This window comes from Podarcis cretensis (assembly GCF_951804945.1).
Source record: "Podarcis cretensis genome assembly, chromosome: 15".
Lineage (NCBI taxonomy): Eukaryota > Metazoa > Chordata > Lepidosauria > Squamata > Lacertidae > Podarcis > Podarcis cretensis.
Window position 1 is genome coordinate 25315691 of NC_137185.1, and position 22516 is coordinate 25338206.

The following is a 22516-nucleotide window of genomic DNA, read 5'->3' on the forward strand; positions in this document are numbered from 1 at the left end:
AAACCTTCTTCCACATGCATACGAATGGGAGAGTTATGTATTGTTAACTTGCATGGTGGGAAATAGGCTGGATTCCTTAACACGGCTGATGTGTCGAGAAGCCCACCTGCTACTAGGCACCCTTGCAATAACAGGGTCCTTAAAGGTAAAGGTAAAGGGACCCCTGACCATTAGGTCCAGTCATGACCGACTCTGGGGTTGCGGCGCTCATTTCACTTTATTGGCCAAGGGAGCCGGCGTACAGCTTCTGGGTCATGTGGCCAGCATGACTAAGCCGCTTCTGGCAAACCAGAGCAGCGCACGGTAATGCCGTTTACCTTCCCGCTGGAGTGGTACCTATTTATCTACTTGCACTTTGACAACTGCTAGGTTAGCAGGAGCAGGGGCCAAGCAACGGGAGCTCACCCGGTCACCGGGATTTGAACCGCCAACCTTCCGATCCGATCGGCAAGCCCAAGGCTCAGTGGTTTAGACCTCAGCGCCACCAGTGTCCCTAACAGGGTCCTTGCTGTGGTGCAACAAGATTCCTCCCTCCCCCCTGCTGTTTCTAGGGATGTTGCCTCTTCCTTCCCCATATAGAAATTAATGGAGGCATCGTGGCATTAACTTGGATCAATCACTTGCGGAGGTGTGCATACCCGTAGCTGAGTAAAACAACTACAAGAGAAGAACAGAACATGTGATCTAAGTTCCTCCCACCTTCGATGGCACTTTGCTGTGGCACATAGCATGAGGCAGTGTTGATCTCTGACAGCAACAACTACATTTGCAAGAAATTCCAGCCCTGTGGGCTTCAGTGTGGAAGACAGCCCAGTATCTGCAGACTGTCCCTCTTGATCATGTCTGAAATCAGTGGGTGATCAGGTCTTTGGTTGGGAAATAGGCCTCACTGCTGCTTTTGCTATATACAGTTGGTCTTGTGCAAAGTGTTGTTTTAAAAAACAACAATGTAAAGCACCCTGAAAGCCATCAAATAAAATAATTATTCATAGCATTTGAAATGCATCTGAAAACAATGTTGTAAAAAATATTGTGTGGAAACAGACCAGGAAGAAAAGGACCCAGGTGCTCCTCACAAATATTCAGATCCGATATTTGATATTTTGGGTAGCAAGACAGAACAATGCAATTTATGGCACTCTTCAGTTACAGCAATTCAGAAGCTGCCAGTCGGAGCGATGAGATTCCTTGCTAGTCAAAGCCAATACTAAGCTGATGACTATACTCTCACTTTCTCTCTCATTTTTTTCCCCTGAGATGCACACAATGATCTTATTTTTTTACTTCTCACATGAGGAAGCTTAATTCTATAACAGCCTGTGCTTAAATTAGAGTCGAAGAGGATTTGCATCAGGAAAATAATCCCTTTGTGATGGCCTCTGAGAATTGTGATGTAAAACATTCACTGTATATTTAAATATCTGATGAATGCTTACTGGATATTGCATACAATGTGTATTTGTCACCCAGTGATACTTGATTTCAACAATACTTAATGTGCAATCTTGAGGGAAATATTTCACCAAGCCCTCAGGAGCCGGTCACCAGCTTGCTTAAAGGACCACCTTGTCCCACTTGACCACTTTGATCTATGAAACTGGCATTCTTGTAAAAATAGAATTGCCCCTTCAAAGTAGCAGCATCTTCTCTTTGGAACTCCCTGAAGCAGGTGCCTTCGTTGCACCCTTTTCTACAACTGCTAAAAGCTTCATTGCTTAGCCTAACCAAAAACGTAATTTTACTATGTGCATTTGTATTTAAAACTGTTGCTTTTCATCGATATTTTGATCATGTTATCGTCTCGGTGTTTTTAAAGTTTTCTGATTTTATCTGCGACATCTTATAAATGGCTGATATAGTTTTAAGTTAAACCACCTAGAGGCTGCCGTTGTTGTTAAAGGTAAAGGTAAAGGGACCCCTGACCATTAGGTCTGGGGTTGCGGCGCTCAGTTTGCTTTATTGGCTGAGGGAGCTGGCGCACAGCTTCCGGGTCATGTGGCCAGCATGACTAAGCCGCTTCTGGAGAACCAGAGCAGCGCACGGAAACGCCGTTTACCTTCCCGCCAGAGCGCTACCTATTTATCTACTTACACTTTGACATGCTTTCGAACTGCTAGGTTGGCAGGAGCAGGGACCGAGCAATGGGAGCTCACCCCGTCGCGGGGATTCAAACCGCGACCTTCTGATCAGCAAGCCCTAGGCTCTGTGGTTTAACCCACAGCGCCACCCACGTCCCAGTGTTGTTAGGAGGCATATAAAACATGTTCAATAAAAATGTAAGAAATTAGTAGAACTGGTCCACTGCAGTAACCCAGCCAGACTCACCGCAAAGTTTGTGATCAGTGGCTGAGATGCATAAGTGAGCACCGAAGACGTTCCGACAAGTGTGTAACTTGGGCACATGGGCTGGACATACATGTCCGCTGAATAAGGACAGCTGACAGCTTCATGTGAGACATAATCTGGGTAGGTGGTCCACTGGGTCAAAGGCTGCAGAGAGGCTGGAGAAGGTTGTGTTAACCACCCGGAATACAGCGACCCATCATCCATCACTGGCAGTGCAGAAGTGACAAAATCCGAATCTGTGCAGACTTGGCCTGTGAAGAGACGAGAGTCTTGAAGGTAGGGAGAGGTAAATCTGTGAGTTTCAGCTTCTCATTTTTTCCAATCTTAAGTCATTTCCACTTAGGGTTGTCATTTTTTAAGGTCCTCAGAATTCATCAGCATTTTAGTGCAAAGTTTTAACATACATATTTTCCTATGCAATTTTGCCTGATAGACACATTTATTTATTTTTGCAAACCGTTTGTTTCCCCTGCATATATTTTGCACACTGTTTTCGCTAAAATATTCATTTTTAGAAACACATTACTTGACTGGGAGATCTGCACAGCACAATGCAGAAAGGTGCAAATTTCAAAGGATGGTTGTGTTTCGGCTCACAGCTAGCTTTGGGGAAAGGCCAGTTAGGAAGGTTCGCTTCTAAACTGAATTGAATTTCTCCCCCAGCTGTACTTGAGAGTTAAGCTGTGAGAAGGTCAGAAACAAACCGGTGAGCAAAGAAGTAGAAACAAAAGCAAAAAATAGAATAGACTAGAATACTGAGACACTTACCAGTGGGTGAATAGGAAGGGACAGGCTGATGGGGGAAAAATACCTAAAGGAAAATAATAGTTTGACATCAGCTATTTAAGAAAACGAAATACCAGAGAAAATATTACTCAGAGGCCAACTAGGAAACTCATTTCAGTGATATTTAAACTGCGATCAGACTTCAAGGCCAGCTAATGAGCTTTCAGGTCCAGCATATGGTCAGGGCAATAGGGAGCTTGCTTAGGCCACCCATGTACCTTACATTTAAAGCACTATGATGTCACTTCTCCCAAAGAATTCTGGTAGCTGTAGTTTGTTAAGGGTGCTGAGAGTTGTTTTCTCTTCCCCGCACCCCATTCCCCAGAGCTCCTTGTGAAGAAGAGTTGACTATTAAACCACTCTGAGAATTGTAACCACTCTTGACAAGATGCATCTCCCAGAATTCTTTGGCGGAAGCCATGGCTGTTCAAAGTGGTACCACGACTCTTTAAATGCAGGGCGTGAATGTGGCCTTGGTCATTCTGCTACCCTCAGAAGAGCAGGGAATGACAACCTGGGAGAAGGCTTTCTCTGTGGCAGCACCTCAGTTGTGGCACTCCTTTCTGGCAGGAGTTTGTCTACCATCTTTGTTGTACAGCTTACCACAAATCCTGAAGATGCACCTCTTTACCCTGGCCTTTGACAGTTAAGGTGTTTTGTTTTGCGGGACCCACCTCATCAGTTTTGATTTAAAATAATAATAATAATGGTTTTACTTGCTCTTGTAACTGTATTATATTGTGAGAATCCGTCCCAGGTCTTGATGACGAAGGGTGGGTAAGAAATCTTATGACCAAACCAAATAAAGGCTTTTGATTGGAGAACAAAAGGGCAGAAGGAGTGGGGTGGGAATTCCACAAGCCACGCTGCCCCACAACAGGCCACCTTTTATTTCAGCTGTTTGCAAGTGCTGCTTCTCCTGGCTCAGTTTTTAAATTCAGATTTTCGCCACGTGAGCTTTGTACAAAGCTCGATTTCAGATCTGCTTAGCCTGCCAGCTCTGAGCATACGACACCAAGTTTGGCGTAGGTGACATCATGATGGAAACCCATATGAATCAACAAGGAGATTCAGAGAGGAAGAGGATCTTGCCCACAAATTGTGGTTTTGCCCACAGCTCTTCTTACCGTCGTCGCTGCCCCAGCAGTGGCCACGTTTGCATTCTGAACACTGCCACGCTTTCGCTTTAGGAGTTCCTTTACGGGCTCTTTGACACGGACGCCTTGATAGGGGCGGGTTGGGGGCGGGGGCTGCTCGGGTGCAGAACCTGGGAGGGGAAGATGATAATTATTTTTCTCTCTCAGTGCTTCAAATATTGCACCTTCCACTTGTGCAATAGAATTTCCCCTTGCTCCCTTCCACCACCCCCCACACCCAGTTTGAAGCTGGATTAAATGTGCAGTGTAGACATTCCCTGACCATTCCTTCCTCTCTCTTTTCTAGCAAATTAAAACAATTGCAAATCGTGAGGTCTGAGCCCCATGGCTTGCTATAAAACCTCCTCTGAATAATCAGCCTGGCAGTCAGCCAAGAAGCCACTCTGAAGCCTTGCGATAGTGTGAGTCACAAGGAAACACAACTCACTTCTGTATCTGAAACAGGTAAGCTTTATCACATGCAAAGTATTTGGCGGCGATGACTTGACACCGTATCAAAGCTTACGGGCGTAAGGAAATATTGATAAATCCATTGACGGCAGCAATTTTCGCGGCACAGGGCTTTGACTGCAATCGGTAGGCATACCTGAGCTGATAACCAGTGCTTCCTTCCCAACCAAGTTCTAACTAATCAAAACAGGTAACAGTCCCGTTCCTTTTCAGATGAGTCCAGCTTCACCCTCTCTCATTAAAGCCACATCAAAACATAAACAACTTGAATGGTTGGATGCAGGAAGCAAGCTGATTTATACAGATTCTGGCCCATCTAGTTCAATACTGTCCATACTGACTGGCAGCTGCTCTCCAGGGTTTCAAGCAGGGGTCTCTCCCAGGTCTTCCTGGAGATGCTGGGGATGGAACCAGGAACCTTCTGCATGGAAAGCAGGCGCTCTACCACCGAGCCACAGACCCAGAAGGTAGTGAGCAGAAATGGGGAAACACAGATATGTGCCATTCCACATAAAAACACTGCTTCTTGCCTTTTCACAGAATATGCACAGCTTGTAGACTTAACATATAGAATAAGTGAATAAGAAGAACATACATTTAGAGAAGATTGGAAAACGTTTATTGAATATATGGGAAATTACTGTGTACAGCTGAAAATGTTGGCAGCATTAAGATAAATTCAACAGTGTACGTTTTGATGGATGTAATAATGGAATACTGAACGGTATAGTTGTTAAGTTGTGGGCAAACATATCAGACAACACAGTGATTCTTCCAAAACAGCTCTTTATTTGTAAGCTGGAACAGAACTGAACTGAGGAGCTCAGTCAACCTGCTTATATAGAGCTCCAGAACAATCGTAACTGTTGCAACTTTCTAAAACTATCCAATCACTGAACGTCACTTTCGATCCTTCATTTGCATACAAACTATCCAATCACTGAACGTCACTTTTGATCCTTCATTTGCATAACTATCTACAGTATCCCCCTGCTGGCCCAGGGTGAGAACTTCAGTACATAACAATAGTTTTTGTAAAATATGCAGGGATTTATGATATGTAAAATGAACCTTGGAAAGAGCAGAAGGGAAGTCCTTGATATCTTAAAGGTGCACTTTAAATTGTAAAACAGAAAATTTAATAAAAAATATATTAAAAACAAAGGAAAGGATCTTTGCCTTTAGCAGGTACAGTCATACCTCGGGTTGAAGTAGCTTCGGGATAAGTATTTTCGAGCTGCGCGCTGCGGTGACCCAGAAGTAACGGAGTGCGTTACTTTCTGGTTTCGCCGCTTGCGCATGTGCAGACGGTCAAAATGACATCACGTGCATGCGCAGAAGCAATGAATCGCAACCCGCGCATGCACAGACACAGGTTGCGTTCGCTTCTGGATGCGAACGGGGCTCCGGAACGGATCCCATTCACATCCAGAGGTACCACTGTATAAGCAAGATCTCTAATGGTAGCTAATTTTTAACAGAGGCCTCCACTGCCAGAGGTGGTACCTTGTTTATAAATTGCCCCCTTTAGAGAGTTCCACCCAGCACCTTCAATCCTGAGGGGAGGGTATGTCACCCAGTGGTCAAGCACTGACTTTGCACACAGAAGGGCCTAAGTTCAATCCATGGCATCTCCAGTTTAAAGAGCCTCAGGTACCAGGCAACAGGAAAGAGCTGGGATGGCTGGGGTTGATGGCTATGCTGCATAATATCTGGATGGTACCAAGTTGCTGGTGGCTGATCACAGCCGGAGGGCAGTTTCCAGCCAGGCAAAGCACTCAAAGAGTAAGGAACAGGGCCAGGGAGAGGTGTAGCTTCAGGATAAATGTGGCCTGGAAAGTAGGCTATAGACTGGGGAGCATCCTGAGGACCAGGCAGAAGTCTTTGGAGAGCACATTCAACCCCAAGGCCTGTGGTCTTCCAATTCCTGCTTTACAGCCTCAATTCAAAGCCTAATCTACCAATTCAAACACTAATCTACCAATCTGCTACACACTGTTACCTTTCACCCCCATCTCGCCTCTGTTCTAAACGCAAGCACCAGGAAACCGCCTTGTCTTTGCCAGAGATTGTTCTGTAAATATTTCTACTGACCCACACATATTTTAAACATTTTGCAACTGACGACAAATACCTGGCTGGAGGAAATAAAACCATCTGCCAGTTTCAAAGTCATCCAGCAAAAAGCCTGTTAAGGCAATGTGGTTGGCTCACTAATCCTTGGACGAAAATTATATCCAATGCACATTTTATACTAGCCTGAAGATTCCCCTGAGGTTTGGGTACAGTTTTACAGGGTGCTGCTGTGGTCTGCCATCCAGTCCTTGATGGAGCTGCCGACGGGCTTGTGCCCAAGTCCATATTAACCCCATGCATTTCACCGCATCAGACCCTCGTGTTGCTGGCCGATTCCAGACAGATGGAGTTTTGATAAAGATATATTGTTTTAAGCTGTTTCTGTCCAGCAATGTGTTCATTGTAACCCATGCCAAGCTGTGGGGACTGGGAAGACTAGCCACACAAGGAAATAACCAGTGCCTCCTCCCCACCCCAATGAATGGAGTAAATAATTCAGGAGTAAACAAAGTGTACACCTAGACAACCCACCAGAGATATATGAAGCCTTTGGACCAGCACTTACTCCACATCACCAACGAAAACACAGGATAAGTATATATGACTCTACTTGCTCTCAAATAGTCCCTGTCTCTCAACCCACCCCATATATTCTATTGACCATCAACTTCCCTGTGTCCCCCATTGATCCTCAGTTTTCCCGTGCCTCGCCACTGACCCTCTACTTTCCCACAGCCTCTCATCTCTCTCCCTCCTCTTCACACCTTTGTCAAAAATCACATTGTAAGCTCTTTAGGGCAAGAAACTGTTGCTTTATCTTATGTTCTTCTGCAAAATGCCGTAAACATTGATGCCTGACTGCACAAATAGTGTGATCTTCTGATAGATAAACAGACAAGCACTGCCAGAGAATGAATGAATCACACTCTTGCACGCCACAAAACAGAAGCTTGGCTGGCAGGTAGGAGAGGCCAGATTCTTAGTTCCTGCGGTCACCATTCGTGACTAGAATTCATTTATATGGGGAAAGCTATAGTCTGGCCAGGGCAAATTGTGTCCTATGCCCCTGTCATTGACAGGCTCCCATAACAGGGATCCTTGGAGAGGCTGTACACCCAGGAAACCATGAAAAACACAAGCCCCATCTCTACAAAACACCTCAACTATCAAAATTACAGGCAGTTTGCTAAGTCTGTGATGACAACTTTAGGAACTGGGTCCCATCACCAGAAAAAAATTTGAGACATAGAGGAAGGGGTTGTATTCATATTAGTGCTGAGTAACACATCTCACCAGCACAAGGATTTCCACTTGTGCAATGGGACTTCCCCACTCTCCTCCCCCACCCCCATAAATCTGCTGCAGGGATTCCTCCAATTCTCCAGAGCAAATCTGGGGACAGTGCAGGGCACATGGCAGGGAGGAGAGTGCAGGAAGACCCATTGCACAAGTGGAAATTCTTGCACTAATGGGATGCATTAGTTGCATACCAACCATAGCCCCCCAAAATATGGAAAAACAACAACAGACAAAGTCACATGAAAAAAACACCCCAGTGAAATTGGTATAAAAGAAATTTATTAATTGATAAAACAAGACTGCATGTAAAATGAAAATATATGCACACATGTGGTAGCTACTGTTGGGAAACAATTACAACAATTTCTCCAAACACAGCAAATGATCTCCTGGGTTGCACCTCTTTTCATGCTCCATCAGAACAAGTAGAGAGTTTCTCACAGATGGCCGCTGAAGACCACTCCCTTAGAATGTCTGGTTGATCTTTTCAAAACTATGTTGATCTTTGTGCTTTTCAAAACTAAATTCATCTGAGCCAGGGGTCAGCAAACTTTTTCAGCAGGGGCCGGTCCACTGTCCCTCAGACCTTGTGGGGGACCAGACTATATTTGAAAAGAAAACAAAAAAACAAATTCCTATGCCCCACATATAACCCAGAGATGCATTTTAAATAAAAGCACACATTTTACTCATGTAAAAACATGCTGATTCCCGGATTGTCCGCGGACCAGATTGAGAAGGCGATTGGGCCACATCCGGCCCCTGGGCCTTAGGTTGCCTACCTATGCTCTAAGCCAAGCTATTCCTCAAGAACTTCATAGATGGAGCTACTAACAATGGATGTATTGTTCTCCAAAACTGTAGTTTGTGGGGACTCGGGGAGAGAGTGTCAGCCTATGTTGTCTCCTTAGGGAAAGACGAAAATCAGTGAACAACCACATGCCCAATTATTGACTAGAATGTCATCACAGAAAATGGCAAAGCTTATGTATGCAAGAAAGGGTAGACACAGATAAAGAGCGAGAAACAAAAGCAGAACTGCAACTCAGGATTTAAAAAAAGACAGAAATAAAAACAGGGGGTTGTGTTTTTCTGAAAAAGGAAAGAAGAAATAAGTTGGAAGATTACTGGGAGAAAGTTATTTAAAAAGTTGTTAAGGCAACATTTGAAAACTCGCCAGTCTTTGCAATGACAAATGTTTCTGGGGAAATGAGCAAGACAGGACATCGAAACGTACTAAAGCTGCTGGTGGTGTGAAAGCAGAGAGAGGAGGAAACCCAGAACCAAAAAAGCTCCTCAGATGATGATGTTGCAAAGAATGTGGCAGAGTTCAGAGCAGTTAACAAGAAAGAATAAAGAACCAGGAAATTCTCAAAGGTGGTGGAAAATGCTGCCCAGATGTATGGATGGTGGTTGGAGAAAGACTGAACATGCACCACAGGAAGATCTGTGAGATCAGTTTCAGAAGCTATTATAAGATGCACAGGTTGGGAATCAGAGAGGGGGAATCCTCAGCAACCTCACAAGCTTATTTTTTTTTAACTTAGTACCAACTTCATGGACACAGAAAATTTCCCAAAGATGAAACCAAGCTATGACACCACAAAGGTGGATATAGGCATATTGGAATGTCAGTAATTCAGGGGCATTGTGGAAAGGGGAAATACACTTGCAGGAAATGTTGGCAGACTAAAGAATTTGGAGTTTATGGGAGAGGGCCACATGGAACCATAATTAAGACATTTGTGGGGAACTATAAGTAAGAGGTGAGAATGTTCTTACTCAAGGAAGTATCTGAGAATGTAATCTGGGAGAGTAACGATAGATAATGTATCTATTCAACTTGTTTTGCTATGTTGTTTAATGCTCTTTTGCTTCAGTTATGTTTCATAAGGCCAGTTGTTTAGGGAAACAGGGAAGAAATTGAATTGTAACAAGTAGGGTTGAGGGCAGGGATGCAGGAGAAGTTGAATTCAGTTTGCATTTAAAGGCAAATCTAATTCTCACAATATACAAATGGAAACACCCACCTTTTGCAATTTGCACTCCTCTGAATTTTGCAATGCAGTTCTTCAGTCAAGTGATTTGTACACAAATGATTATATTAAACAGTGCATAACATGTATTTATTATCAGAAATAACATACAAACATGCATTATCTTAGGGGGAAACTAAGTATTAAGGAAAATATACTTTCAAGAAATTGTGTATTAGGCAAAAATTAATACAAAAATGTGTATATTAGGAGAAATTAGCACTAACACACTGGATAATTTTCATGAGGATTTTGCTTAAAACCAACCAACCACAAACTGCTGTAGAAATGTGAAAAAACTGGATTTAAAATTGGAAAAATGAGAGAACCAAGGTTGACAAATCCTTCCACCCCTGCTCACAGTTTCACACATGAGTCCATAGGTCCCAAAACATGGGTGACCCATGTCCTGGCGATTCACAGATAATAAAAAGGTTTCTATTAAAACAGCATGGCTGTTATGGCAGTGAGTAAGCTTCACCAGCAAGCTCTCTGCCTGATGCTCTAGCCCACCAAATAATTTTTGAAATCAATGCTTGCACTCTCATCACTCTGCAGTCCAAGCATTCTCACAACTGGATGTCACAACTGGATGTCACAAATTGTCCAACACCTTTATCACAAATAATTTCCCATGCCTATTCTCTCTCTCTGCCTCTCTATTTCACTTCTGTCTCTGTATATGTAAAACATGTTGCCACAATCTTGTGAAATAATAATCTGTGCCTCTCTCTGGCCAGCCACCCTTTCCCAGCCTGCAGATATGTGAAGCAGAAATTCTAAAAGGTATTCTCTTACAGAGTCCTGTTGATCACAGATGGCGTCTGTACCTTTCACCTTGCAGAAATGGGCCAGAAGCATTTATCTTCACTTAGCATCACTTGCTCATCATCACACAGTCTCCCGCCACAGTCCCCCTTCCTCCATTCTTCGTTTATCTTTCTGGAGCCATTGTATGAGGCAATAGCCCCTTCTGTTAAAGAATTCGTGTCTACCACCGTCTCCAGAGAATTAAGTAAGTTCACAGTTGACATTGACAAAAACACCTGCAAATTGTGCATTTATCTCTGAACCGTCTTTGGAACATTGGGGAGTAGCATGGGATGTAGGGATGGGGGGGGGGAGAGAAATATGATTCAGACCACATTTAAAAGTGAATCTATCTAATTTGTACTTTCTGAAACAATATGAGACCAAGACACAGCCATCCTTCAAAATCCCCTCTTCTCTTCATTTTTCAGTGCAGTTTTTCAGCCAAGCACAAAAGAGCATATGCTAGGGTACAGTATGCATGCGATTGCATATATTGGTGAAAATAACATACAAAATGCATTCTGTTAGGAAGAAAATGCTTTGCAAAAAATGTGGATATTAGGCAGAACTGCATGCAAGCATTAATATTAGAAGAAATTCACACTCATATGTTGACAAGTGTTCACGAGGACTTAGAAGAAAGTGCAAGCTGATGTTTAAAAGTGAGCTGATTTTTTTTTGATTTTTTTGGGGGCGGGGGAGAAATGGGGAGAAGCAAAAACTGTCAGATTTGGCCATCCTTGCTCAGAAGAACACTTGGGCAACTCTGTATTATCAGCAGGGACAAGGAAAAAGAGACAGTAGTGTTGATTCATCTCTCCAGAAAAAAATACTGCTTTGTAGAGGAGAGGGTTATATTCTGGGGAAATGGATCCTTACCCCAATTTATAATAAACACCATTTAACTAAACTGTTGTGTAGTCGGCTCTTCCCAGATGGCGTAGTGGGAGTGTAGCTTTCCACCTGGCACAGACTCAAGGGACCCCTGATGTCTTACTTGCAAGTGCAGTTGCAGAGGGGAAATGCATTTAAATCTTACAAGGAAAATCAGTGTGTCCTAGAGGACTTGAGATTATGAGAACCTTAAGAACAGACAAGGGAAATTAATGCCAAGCAGATTGATGGCACAGACAGAGGACTCTCTCTCTCTCTCTCTCTCTCTCTCTCTCTCTCTCTCTCTCTCTCTCTGCAAAACCTTGGCTCCTGAAGCAACTGAGATGCAACTCCTTCCAGCTCTATTGGCTTCCTCCACCACAGAAACATGCTTATCGCTGTTCTGTGTGTTGCACCAAGCACCACGGCAGTCATAGGAATGATAGACAGCCAGGAGGAATCTTGCTTTGGGAGGTTCAAATTGGTGTGAGGTCTTTCTTCTCCCTGCTCTGCATCTTGTCAGGGGCCAATTCTTACCATGAGATAAGAAATGTTGGCACATGCCTTCCAGAACTGAGGAAGGGAGCATGTATTATTATTATTATTAGTTTGTTTTTAAAGAGAAGTGATTTAAACACAAGCCAGATTTCATTCTTCACCTCCAGCGCATTCACGGTCTCACCTGCCGACAAGCTTCAAGGGCAATTAATGGTTATCGAGGAAAGATAACGTGCCCAGTAATTTTAATGTCCACAATTGTCAGAAGTCTTCATAAACACGCCTGCCCGATTTTAACCTGTTATTTCAGGTCTTCCACATACTCTGCAAATGGGAACTAGAGTCTAATTCCCACCATTCTATTTAAAAATAATAACAACTTTACTTAAAGCTAGGAAACGGCCTCCCACTAGGTCAGAATATTGGTTTATCCAACCCAGTATTGGACTTCCCAGTTGGCAGTCTCTGAGGCACAGCAAGATCCACCTGATCCCTTTAACTATAAACACCAAGGACTGAATTTGGGGTCCCCTGCATGCAAATTACATGGCCTGACACTGAGCTATGGCCCCTACCCTGTTGTTTGCCTTTACTTATTTCCATACATTTGTATCGTGCTTTTCTTCTCTCATGGGAGACATGTGATTCTGTCAGGGACTGGACTGAAATAATGGGAGAGGAGGAGGAGGAGGCAGAGCTGGAGCAGCTGGCTGACATGTTATCACTATTTTATTTTATTTTATTTTATTTTATTTTATTAAATTTCCCATTTTAACAATCCAATAAAAACCACATTAAAAACATTCCAAATTATAAAATAATCAAACTATCCAAATTTAATGCCAAATTATAAGTCTTGGTTGGCTTTCCATGCTCTGAGGTTGAGGCTGACATGTTATCACTAGAAAGCATTCCAGACCCACCAGCTCCCAGAACCTGGCAAACCTTAAAAGTAGGAGACGAAAGGACTCAGAGACAGATGACCCTAAACGGCAACCGTAGAGGTGGTGGTGCTGTTGATGAAAGGAGAAGTGGAAGAGAAGGGTGTGTGTGGAGATTACTTGGGACAACGCTATTATTCCAAGTGGCTGCATTCTCAAGGCTCTCTCTGTAAATACTGAATAAATAAAGTAAGGCAGCTGCCTCCTGTACCATCTTCAGACCAGCCTTCCCCAAGCTGGTGCCCTCCAGGATGTTGCTGGGCTCCAACTCCCATCAGATGCCCCCAGCTGGAACTGCCAATGCTTAGAGGATGGTGGGAATTGTAGTCCAGTGACATCTCATGGGCACGACGTTGAAGGAAGTGGCTACTTCAGACCTTGGATAAACTTCAGAGGCACCCAAGGTTTCTTCAAAAGCCACAGTGAAAGGCAACGTTAACCAAGGACCAAGGGCCCCTGAGAGTTTGTTGAGGGATTTTGAAAGGGTTTATTGGCAACAGCCCGTCACGGATATTCAGATCACAAAGGAGCTGAGCCCTCTTTTGAGAGCCTGCCAAGCTTCACTCACACTACCTCTCCAAGTTAGCTAGAAAGGACTTTTTTTAGATGAGTCACTAGGACTGTCCACTGAGCCAACTTTCCACTGAAAAGAGTTTGTCACCCTGCAAGGGTTTGCATGGCTGACTGGTTGCCTTTCAACCCCCAAAGTGCACACTTTCCGCTAGGCCTTTCCCCAGCCCCTCCGACACTCTGGCAGGTGAGAAATCTATCAATTCAGAGGCGCAAACCAGAACACACTACTGTTTTCCTTCCCTCCCCCCGCCCCCCGCTTGCATTTCTGGTATAATCACAAACACACACACACATTAAAATAATAAGCTCTTGAGGAGATACAATGGAAATCCTTTTCTGTTTGCAGAAGTATGGAAAGCAAACATTCGCTTGATAACACAAACCCCAAGGAGCATAATTGTTATGATTCAGAAAGTGTTTCCTTCTCAAGGCAGTTGGGGATCTTGGCTTGTTTCTCAAAAAATGAATTACACAAAATATTTTCTCACACTTTGGCACACACTGTGCACATTTGTTTTTTTTTAAAGAAAAGAAACCATTCTAAACTTTGTACTCATGCAGGCCTGATTCCTTGTGCACTACAATAATGTACAGTGGTACCTCAGGTTAAGTACTTAATTCGTTCCGGAGGTCTGTTCTTAACCTGAAACTGTTCTTAACCTGAAGCACCACTTTAGCTAATGGGGCCTCCTGCTGCCGCTGCGCCGCCAGAGCACGATTTCTTTTCTCATCCTGAAGCAAAGTTCTTAAACCGAGGTACTATTTCTGGGTTAGCGGAGTCTGTAACCTGAAGCGTATGTAACCTGAGGTACCACTGTACACTGTGCATACACCAGGACAGCAGGGGCTTTCTTGAATAGCACTCACAGGCATGCTCACATTACAGACCACCACCTCTTCTTCCCAGAGAACCATAGGAACTTAAGAGCCCCGGGGGATCAGGCCAACAGCTCATTTAGTTAAGCATCCTGTTCTCACAATGGACAACAAGATGCCTATGGAATGCCTATGGAATGCCTATGGAATGCCTATGGAAAGCAGGACCCTGGGAATTGTAGGTCTGTTGGAAACACCTCGCCAAACTACAGCTCCCAGGATGCCCTGAGGGAAGCCAAACTATTTAAAGTGGTATAAAACCACTGTGCATTTGTAATTTAGACAAAATCTTAGCATAGGCAGTGATTGTGCTATGCCCTCTGTACAGTCAAAGAGGAAGTATCAGAAGGCAAAATCATTTGCATGTGTGATTTGAGGCCAGAGCACAGACTACCCTGTGGCGTGGTAAACGGAAGCCCCTTAGCATTCGACAAGCACAGAAGCAAAACTGAGACCCTGTTTAGACAATCATGTATATTATTTCAGTTGTGACACACAGTTCACACTTATTCTGCCTTCTCTCGCCACCATTCCAGCTTGCTTCTACGTTCTTCCCTTTTTAAACCCTCTTAAATCAGAGCACCATCACGACTACAGGAATAAAACAGAGTTTGCACCTGCTGCCCCGACGCTGAGCACATTTACTCCAGAATAAGCGGCAGTTTGCTGTCGAAAATGGTGTTTCAAAAGTAATAAAAGGAGCACCTGTCACCAAACCTGAGTTTTGCTGTTAGGCTCATTTACATGCGGGGGGGGGGGAGTCTCAATACATCTGGCGGCAAGAAGTCAAGGACAAAAATGGTGTCTTCCTCCCATGGTATATTCAGAAGCAAATTGGACCAGCAGCTGAATCTTAACATCAGCAGGGGCAGTGGAACAGTGCGTCTCCTTCAGACTTCCTTTGTTGCTGCATTTCTAGCCACAGGCTGGCACTTGAAAACTCCTTGTCCTCTTTTTTTTTGCTCCGGTAATTTCCCCATAAAAACTCACTCTTTGTCACTGAATCAGACCAAACTCAAATTGCTGTTTGCTATTTGTTCCGATTCAGAATGGGTTTTCATGGGGGAGATGCCAGAATAAGAGTTTGGATTTGATATCCCGCTTTATCACTACCCGAAGGAGTCTCAAAGCGGCTAACATCCTCCTTTCCCTTCCTCCCCCACAACAAACACTCTGTGAGGTGAGTGAGGCTGAGAGACTTCAGAGAAGTGTGACTAGCCCAAGGTCACTCAGCAGCTGCATGTGGAGGAGCGGGGATGCGAACCCAGTTCACCAGATTACGAGTCCACTGCTCTTAACCACTACACCACAGGGACTTGGCACCAGGAACAGAAAGTAAAAGAGGCAAGCAGGCTGGGATCAGGAGGACCACAGGATGGAAAGAAATTGGGAGCCAGAAGAAACCGGGTCTAGGAATCAAGACAACCATACATGCTGGTAGCAAGTGCAAGAGGAAGCAATGAGTATGGGGGTAAAAGGGGAATATCTGGTAGACATGAATGCGAGGAGGAAACCTATAAAGCTGGCAGTGTGAGGAAGAAGCTGTTGAGCTGCTCTATCTTGGAGAGACTAACTGGAAGCCGGAGCTGATCAGACAAGACCACAGCTGGGACTATTTTGGGTAGATAATCTCAGAGCAGGTGGCTGGGTTGAGGAGGTGTAGAAGGACATCTGGAGGCAGAACAGCCTCTGCTTTGAAATGCTATTTTAGATGGTTTTGAGTGTGGGAGGGAAACGGTAATATATTTCATATCAGCAAGGTGAAAAAATAACTAATTGCCAGTCTGCATGACAGGTTATTTACCCATCGAGCCCAGTACTCTGACTGGTAGCAGCTTTCCGGGATCTCAGGCAGGGGCTCTTTCCAATTCCCTGTTAAGTTCATCTTCTCTCAGCTTTCCAGTTTTCCAGTCTTCAGTCACACCCATAGCACACTTTTAAAGTGCTCCCTTGAATCCTGGGAACTAGAGTTTACCCCACCACGGGGCTATAATTGCCAGCACTTTTAACAAACTACAGTTTCCAGGATTATTATTATTTTTTGGGGGGGGACCAATGTCCTTTAAATGTACTTACGGTGTGGATGAATCCTGCATTGGGTTTGTGGCTTATTTATTTTTTAAATTTGTAAGAATTTTAGTGCAAATCTCTCCTAATACACACATCTTCATATGTAATGTTACCTACTAGAAACATTTTTGCTAGCCGTTTCCGTAATATGCGTTCTGCATGTTATATTTTCACAAATTAAATGCATTAATAAACACACTTTACTAATGTGCATTTATGTACACATTACTTGGCTGCAGAACTGCGGTGCAAATTTTGGAGAAGCGTGAATTTCAAAGAATGCTTTTCTTCACGTATTCTTCCAGAAAGTGTGCGTTAAGCATGTGAACCAAACCTAATTGCTCCCCCATGTCTACCTGCTACCCCCAACCCTTTTAACTTGAGATTCCAGGGGTGTAATGCAGGGCCTTTGACACCTAAAATGTGCCACTGAAAGATAGCCCATTCGCATCAAGGAGGGCCCTGCCAAGCAGAATTGCCTGGGATAAAATCAGGGCGCATTCAGATTTCTAGTCTAATGCTCTCGCAGCTGAGCTACTTTGGCTCCTGTGTTCACAAGGACGTTGCCACATCCATGCCCTCTCCACACCTTCCTGTGCCATCAGGGTAAGACTGGGGGGCAGACATTCAGGGCCCTACTCAGCATAATTAGCAGAGATGAGGGGCCCCAATGCAGTATGGTGGGCTCTGTCACCTGTTGAACTAGGTGAATTAATATGACACATTACCATCAAGAGAGAGAGCGAGAGATGCCACACAAAAACTCTTCAGCCTAGGACTCTGCAGTTCCAGAGGATGTCTTTGACTCTAGTAAGTGCCGTATTTTTCCATATATAAGACGCCCCCATGTGGGGGGGGGATGTATCAGTGTATAAGACACCCTCTAATTTTTGACATTATTTTTTAGGAAAAAAACCTAGTCTTATACATGGAAAAATACGGTACAGTGGTACCTCTGGATACGAACGGGATCCGTTCTGGAGCCCCGTTCGCATTCTGAAGTAAACATAAGACGTGATTGTGCATCTGCGCGTGCGCGGGTCATGTTTCGCTGCTTCCACACATGCGCATGACATCATTTTGAGCATCTGCGCATGCGCGAGCAGCGAAACCCGGAAGTAACACGCTCCGTTACTTCCGGGTCGCCATGGAGCGCAACCCGAAAATACTTAACTTGAAGCTATTTCAACCCGAGGTATGACTGTATATGCTTCCTACGACTTCATGCTCTGTGATTCTCCTGAGTTGGTGGGAAAGTGGGGACACAAGAAGAGCCAGGTGCATCCTGGGACTTAAAGTCAACAGCCCTCTTCCATTGCTTGCCTCCCCCCCCCCAGCAACCAGTAGTAAGTAGCACAGGCTGCCCCTGAACATGGAGGTTCTACTTTGCCACCACCGTGAATTTGACAGTTTGCATGGACAATAATATGGAAGCCACACAGCCGTGCCCCCATGTTTGTCCCTGCAGCCCTCAGAATCTCAAGAGGAGCGCCAAAAAAGACACTACCTTGGAAGGGGTCCTGAAGAGGGATCTCTCTGTGACCTCAAGAGTACCTTTTTCCTCCTTGGCTGCTGTGCAGCTGTGTAAGAGGTAGCTGGCCTGTGGGAATGCCTTCTGCTTCCTACTGCGGTTGTCAACTCAGTGCTGGGTCAACACGCAGAAGACAACCCTTGTTTTCTTGACTGTCAGTTGCTCCCATCGCCCTGTCAGTGAGCTTGTGGCCTCAGTTTGACGCTGTGTGTGTCACCGCGATCCCCCAACAGTGTCAATTATCCAGCAACGCTCACCCACCCACCCTTGGTGCATGTTGAGGCCTGTTTGTTGGAGAGACTCTTGCAGGCTCCCTTCTGAAACTGACACGGGTCTAGCTTTTCCCAGGGTGGCATTTGATTTTCTGGAGCAAAGCTGTCACTTAAAGCTGGCAAGGAATGGATCCAACCCCCCCCCCCGTGCCCTCCCCATTTCTGGTCACATCTGGGTCAGGATGTTTCAATAAACATTTAACCCTGTGCAAAGATATTAAGCAAACACCAGGCTGGGAGTGTTTACTCAGTGATCAAAAGCCCTTGAGCAAAAGTAGAGCTGGTTATAGCGCTGGAGAATTCTGAGTATATGGCTGACAGAGCATGTGGGAAAAGCGTTTTGCACGGGCCTTATTGGCGCGTGTGGCAGAAGAGGAAAACCCCACCAATACAAAGCAGTAGTGGCCTATGTCCAGTGCTTAGCTCTGAGTGCTAGAATGGTTAGGTTGCAACAACCGGAAAGGCTGCAGACTCCTGGATACTGCCATCATGGTGCTTGCACAGAGGGAATGATAGCTCTGTCAGTGGTAAGGGAAGGGCGAATCCTGTCAATTTTTGTTTCTCCCAGTCTTCAGTTCTTCACGTTTCCACATCAGTTGTGATTCATTTCTATGCAATTTTTTCATAATAGACACTTTCTTTTCTGTGCAATTATGCCTGATATGCCTATTTTTTGCAAAACAGCTTCCTCTAACATACTGCGTTTATGGATGCTATTTTCGTTTATGCACCTTTTTAGGCATGCAGTTCCTTAGCTTGTGTGTTTTTGTACACATCGCTTGGTTAGAGAACTGCACTGCAAAATCTGGTGTGCAAATGGAGGTGTGCAAAATGCCGAAAGGCGGCTGCATTTTGGTTCTCGCACTATTTCAGAAAGTAAGTGCAAATTAAATATTAACTGAATTGGATTTGTCTGCCAGAAGGTCCCAGATTCAGTCCCTGGCATCTCCTGTCGTAAGGACCAGGTAACAGATAATGGGAAAGCCCTCTGCTGTAGATCCTAGAGAGCCATTGTCTGGCTGAGTATGCAAAGATACTTGCCTTTGTAGAAGGCCAATACCTCAATGGCAGAAGTCCCCACTTCAGTCCCTGACATCTCCAGGTAGGGCTGGGACAGATTCCCTGTCCGAAACCTTAGAGAGCTGCTGCCAGTCAGTGTAAACAACACTGAGCTAGATGGACAGGTGAACTGCCTCAATAGATTGCAGCTTCCGGTTTTGTGACAAGATTGGCCTAAATGGGAAAGGTGTCTCTTAAAGCAAGGTCTTTGCTTATATGTATGTCCTAGACATGTTACGACAGCATCACAGTTCCTGGACTTGAGGTTCCTGGCCAGGGAATTGATGAAGAGGCAGGTTTGGGAGGCAACAAGGGGTTGGGTGGCAGCCAAGATGTACAGCTGTGTCCCTCTCCAACAAATATATGCCACTCTGAGGGAGTGCGAGTCACTGATGCAATATAGTGGGCCGTGACCTGGGATTGGCTCTCCAGGATCACATGACATACTCCCAGGACCAAGAGGTCTCTGGTCCATGATATGAGTCTATCCTGGTTTAAGCTACAGTTTTAAAAATAAGGAGAAGGAAGTTGGGATCCAGATGATGCCAAACTCCGCTCCAGGCATCACATGGTTTGCTCACTCTGCCAATTTGGCAAATACACATGAAGTGAGAAAATGTCATGCTTCATGCTGGGCTCTCTTTGCTACCAATCATAACAGTGTATGAAGAGCCTACTGGATCAGGCCAATGGCCCATCTAGCCCAGCATCCTGTTCTCACAATGGCCAACCTGTGAGGAAATCGCAAGCAGGACCTGAGCACAAGAGAACTCTCTCTAGAACAACAACAACAACAATTTATTATTTATCCCCGGCCCATCTGGCTGGGTTTCCCCAGCCACTCTGGGTGGCTTCCAGCAAAATATTAAAATGCAATAATTCATCAAATATTAAAAGCATCCCTAAACAGGGATGCCTTCAGATGTCTTCTAAAAGTCAGATAGTTGTTTATTTCCTTGACATCTGATGGGAGGGCGTTCCACAGGGCAGGCACCACTGCCGAGAAGGCCCTCTGCCTGGTTCCCTGTAACTTCACTTCTCGCTGTGAGGGAGCTGCCAGAAGGCCCTCGGAGCTGGACCTCAGCGTCCAGGCAGAACGATGGGAGTGGAGACGCTCCTTCTAGCAGATGGTATTCAGAAGCATTACTGGATCTGACCATGAAGGCAGAGCATAACCACTCCCTGTGCTATAGTTAGATATGGGGCAGAAATTTGATTCAGTTCACAATTTAAAGACAAACACACCAAATCTACGCTTTCTGAAGCGGTACGTGAATTGAAACACAGCTGTCTTTCAAAATTCAAACGTCTCTGAATTTTGCAGTGCAGTTCTCCAGCCAAGCTACGTGTTCAAAAATGCACGTACTAGAATAAAGTCTGCATATATTAGTGAAAAGAACATGCAAAGATTACTTATATTAGGGGAAATTGATTTGCAAAACTGTGCATGGTAGGCAATATTGCATATAAACTGGGAGAAGCCGAAATTGACAGATTTGCCCATCCTTAGCTGCATTTTACATTTCAAGAAACAAAAAAATCTACTAAGAACCCTGCTGATGTTGTTGGCAGTCAAGCAGCTGTCTTACGAAGCCTCAATGAAGTTCGTTCCCCCCACCAACTTTTCCCATGGTGGCTTCGCCTGAATGGAGGCGCACATGATGGAACACATCACACATGGCGGTTCCATCTTTCGGTCTCACTTCTCAAGAACTCTCAGAGCTGGGTTCTTAACCCTCACCTGCTGCAGAATCAGTGAAGGATAAACATTTGACATCCACCTTTTCATTTCGACTGGCTGTGCTCGGGATGTCCAAATATTTGATGTCCTGAATTTCCAAGGGGACTCATCTGCACAGTGGCAGTTTAAGAACTGCGCTAAATGGATCCGTGGTCCTGCATCCTTTCCCCATCAGTCACCAACAAGATGCTTCTGGGAAAACCCCAAACCGTGGTGTGAAGGAAAGAACCCCCCCTCCCACCGTTTGTCCCCAGCACCTGGTACTCAGAGTGTTAATTTGTGGGTGAACATATCAGACGACACACTGATTCTTCAAACAGCTCTTGTTTATTCACAGGCCAGAACAGAACTGAACTGAAGGGCTCAGCCACCCAGCTTATATAGAGCTCCACTACAACGCAACAGTAACCACTTTCTGTAACTATCCAATCACTGAACGCAACTTTCAATCCCTTATTTGCATATGTGGACCTGAGTGAAAACTATCTACAGTATCACCCTGCTGGCCCAGGGTGAGAACTTCAGTACATAACACAGAGGGACACTGCCTTTGAACCTGGGGTTCTATTTTGTGTCCTTTGATAGGACCATTTACTCCATGAATTTGTTTAATTCTTTTTAAAATCTCCCTAAGCCAGTGGCCATCTTATGGCAGCATATTCCATAAATTAACTGTTGGAAATGCCCAAAATAAGAAAGCACTTCAAAATATGTGTTGGTTCACAGCCAGAATGTGATTGGTTAAAAGTTCGTTTTTTAAAAAAAGCATTCGCAGTAATGGCAAACCAAATGGAGTAGCAGCCTCCAGTTCCAATTGGGATGGAGGAGAAATTCAGATAGCCTAATTCACACTTTTCAAAACAACGCACGGACCAAAACACCACTATCCTTTGAAATTCACACTTCTCCGAATTTTGCAGTCAAGTTCTCCAGCTAAACAAGGCATACAGAAATGCATGGATTTGTATAAGATAGGGTTGCCATACATCTGGAATTTCCAGGACATAGCCGGGATTCAGCTGTTGGAAATTGTGTCCAGGCAGAAATTGCTGAAATATATGCGAAAATTCAGATGTATGGCAACCCATGTCAGAAGTGTAGATTTTGGCGAATTTCCTT

At 44.6% G+C, this 22516-nt stretch overlaps 1 protein-coding gene across 1 annotated transcript in view; it reads right to left on the bottom strand.

The window, feature by feature from the left end:
- POU2AF1 (POU class 2 homeobox associating factor 1) overlaps nt 1-22516 on the bottom strand; it is a 29888-nt gene that overhangs the window by 3939 nt on the left and 3433 nt on the right. The window contains exons 2-4 of the mRNA XM_079954853.1: nt 4260-4399; nt 3115-3157; nt 2326-2597 (exon numbers count right to left, since the gene is read on the bottom strand). Coding sequence (XP_079810979.1) covers nt 2326-2597; nt 3115-3157; nt 4260-4399 — 455 coding nt within the window. The remainder of the gene's footprint in view (nt 1-2325; nt 2598-3114; nt 3158-4259; nt 4400-22516) is intronic.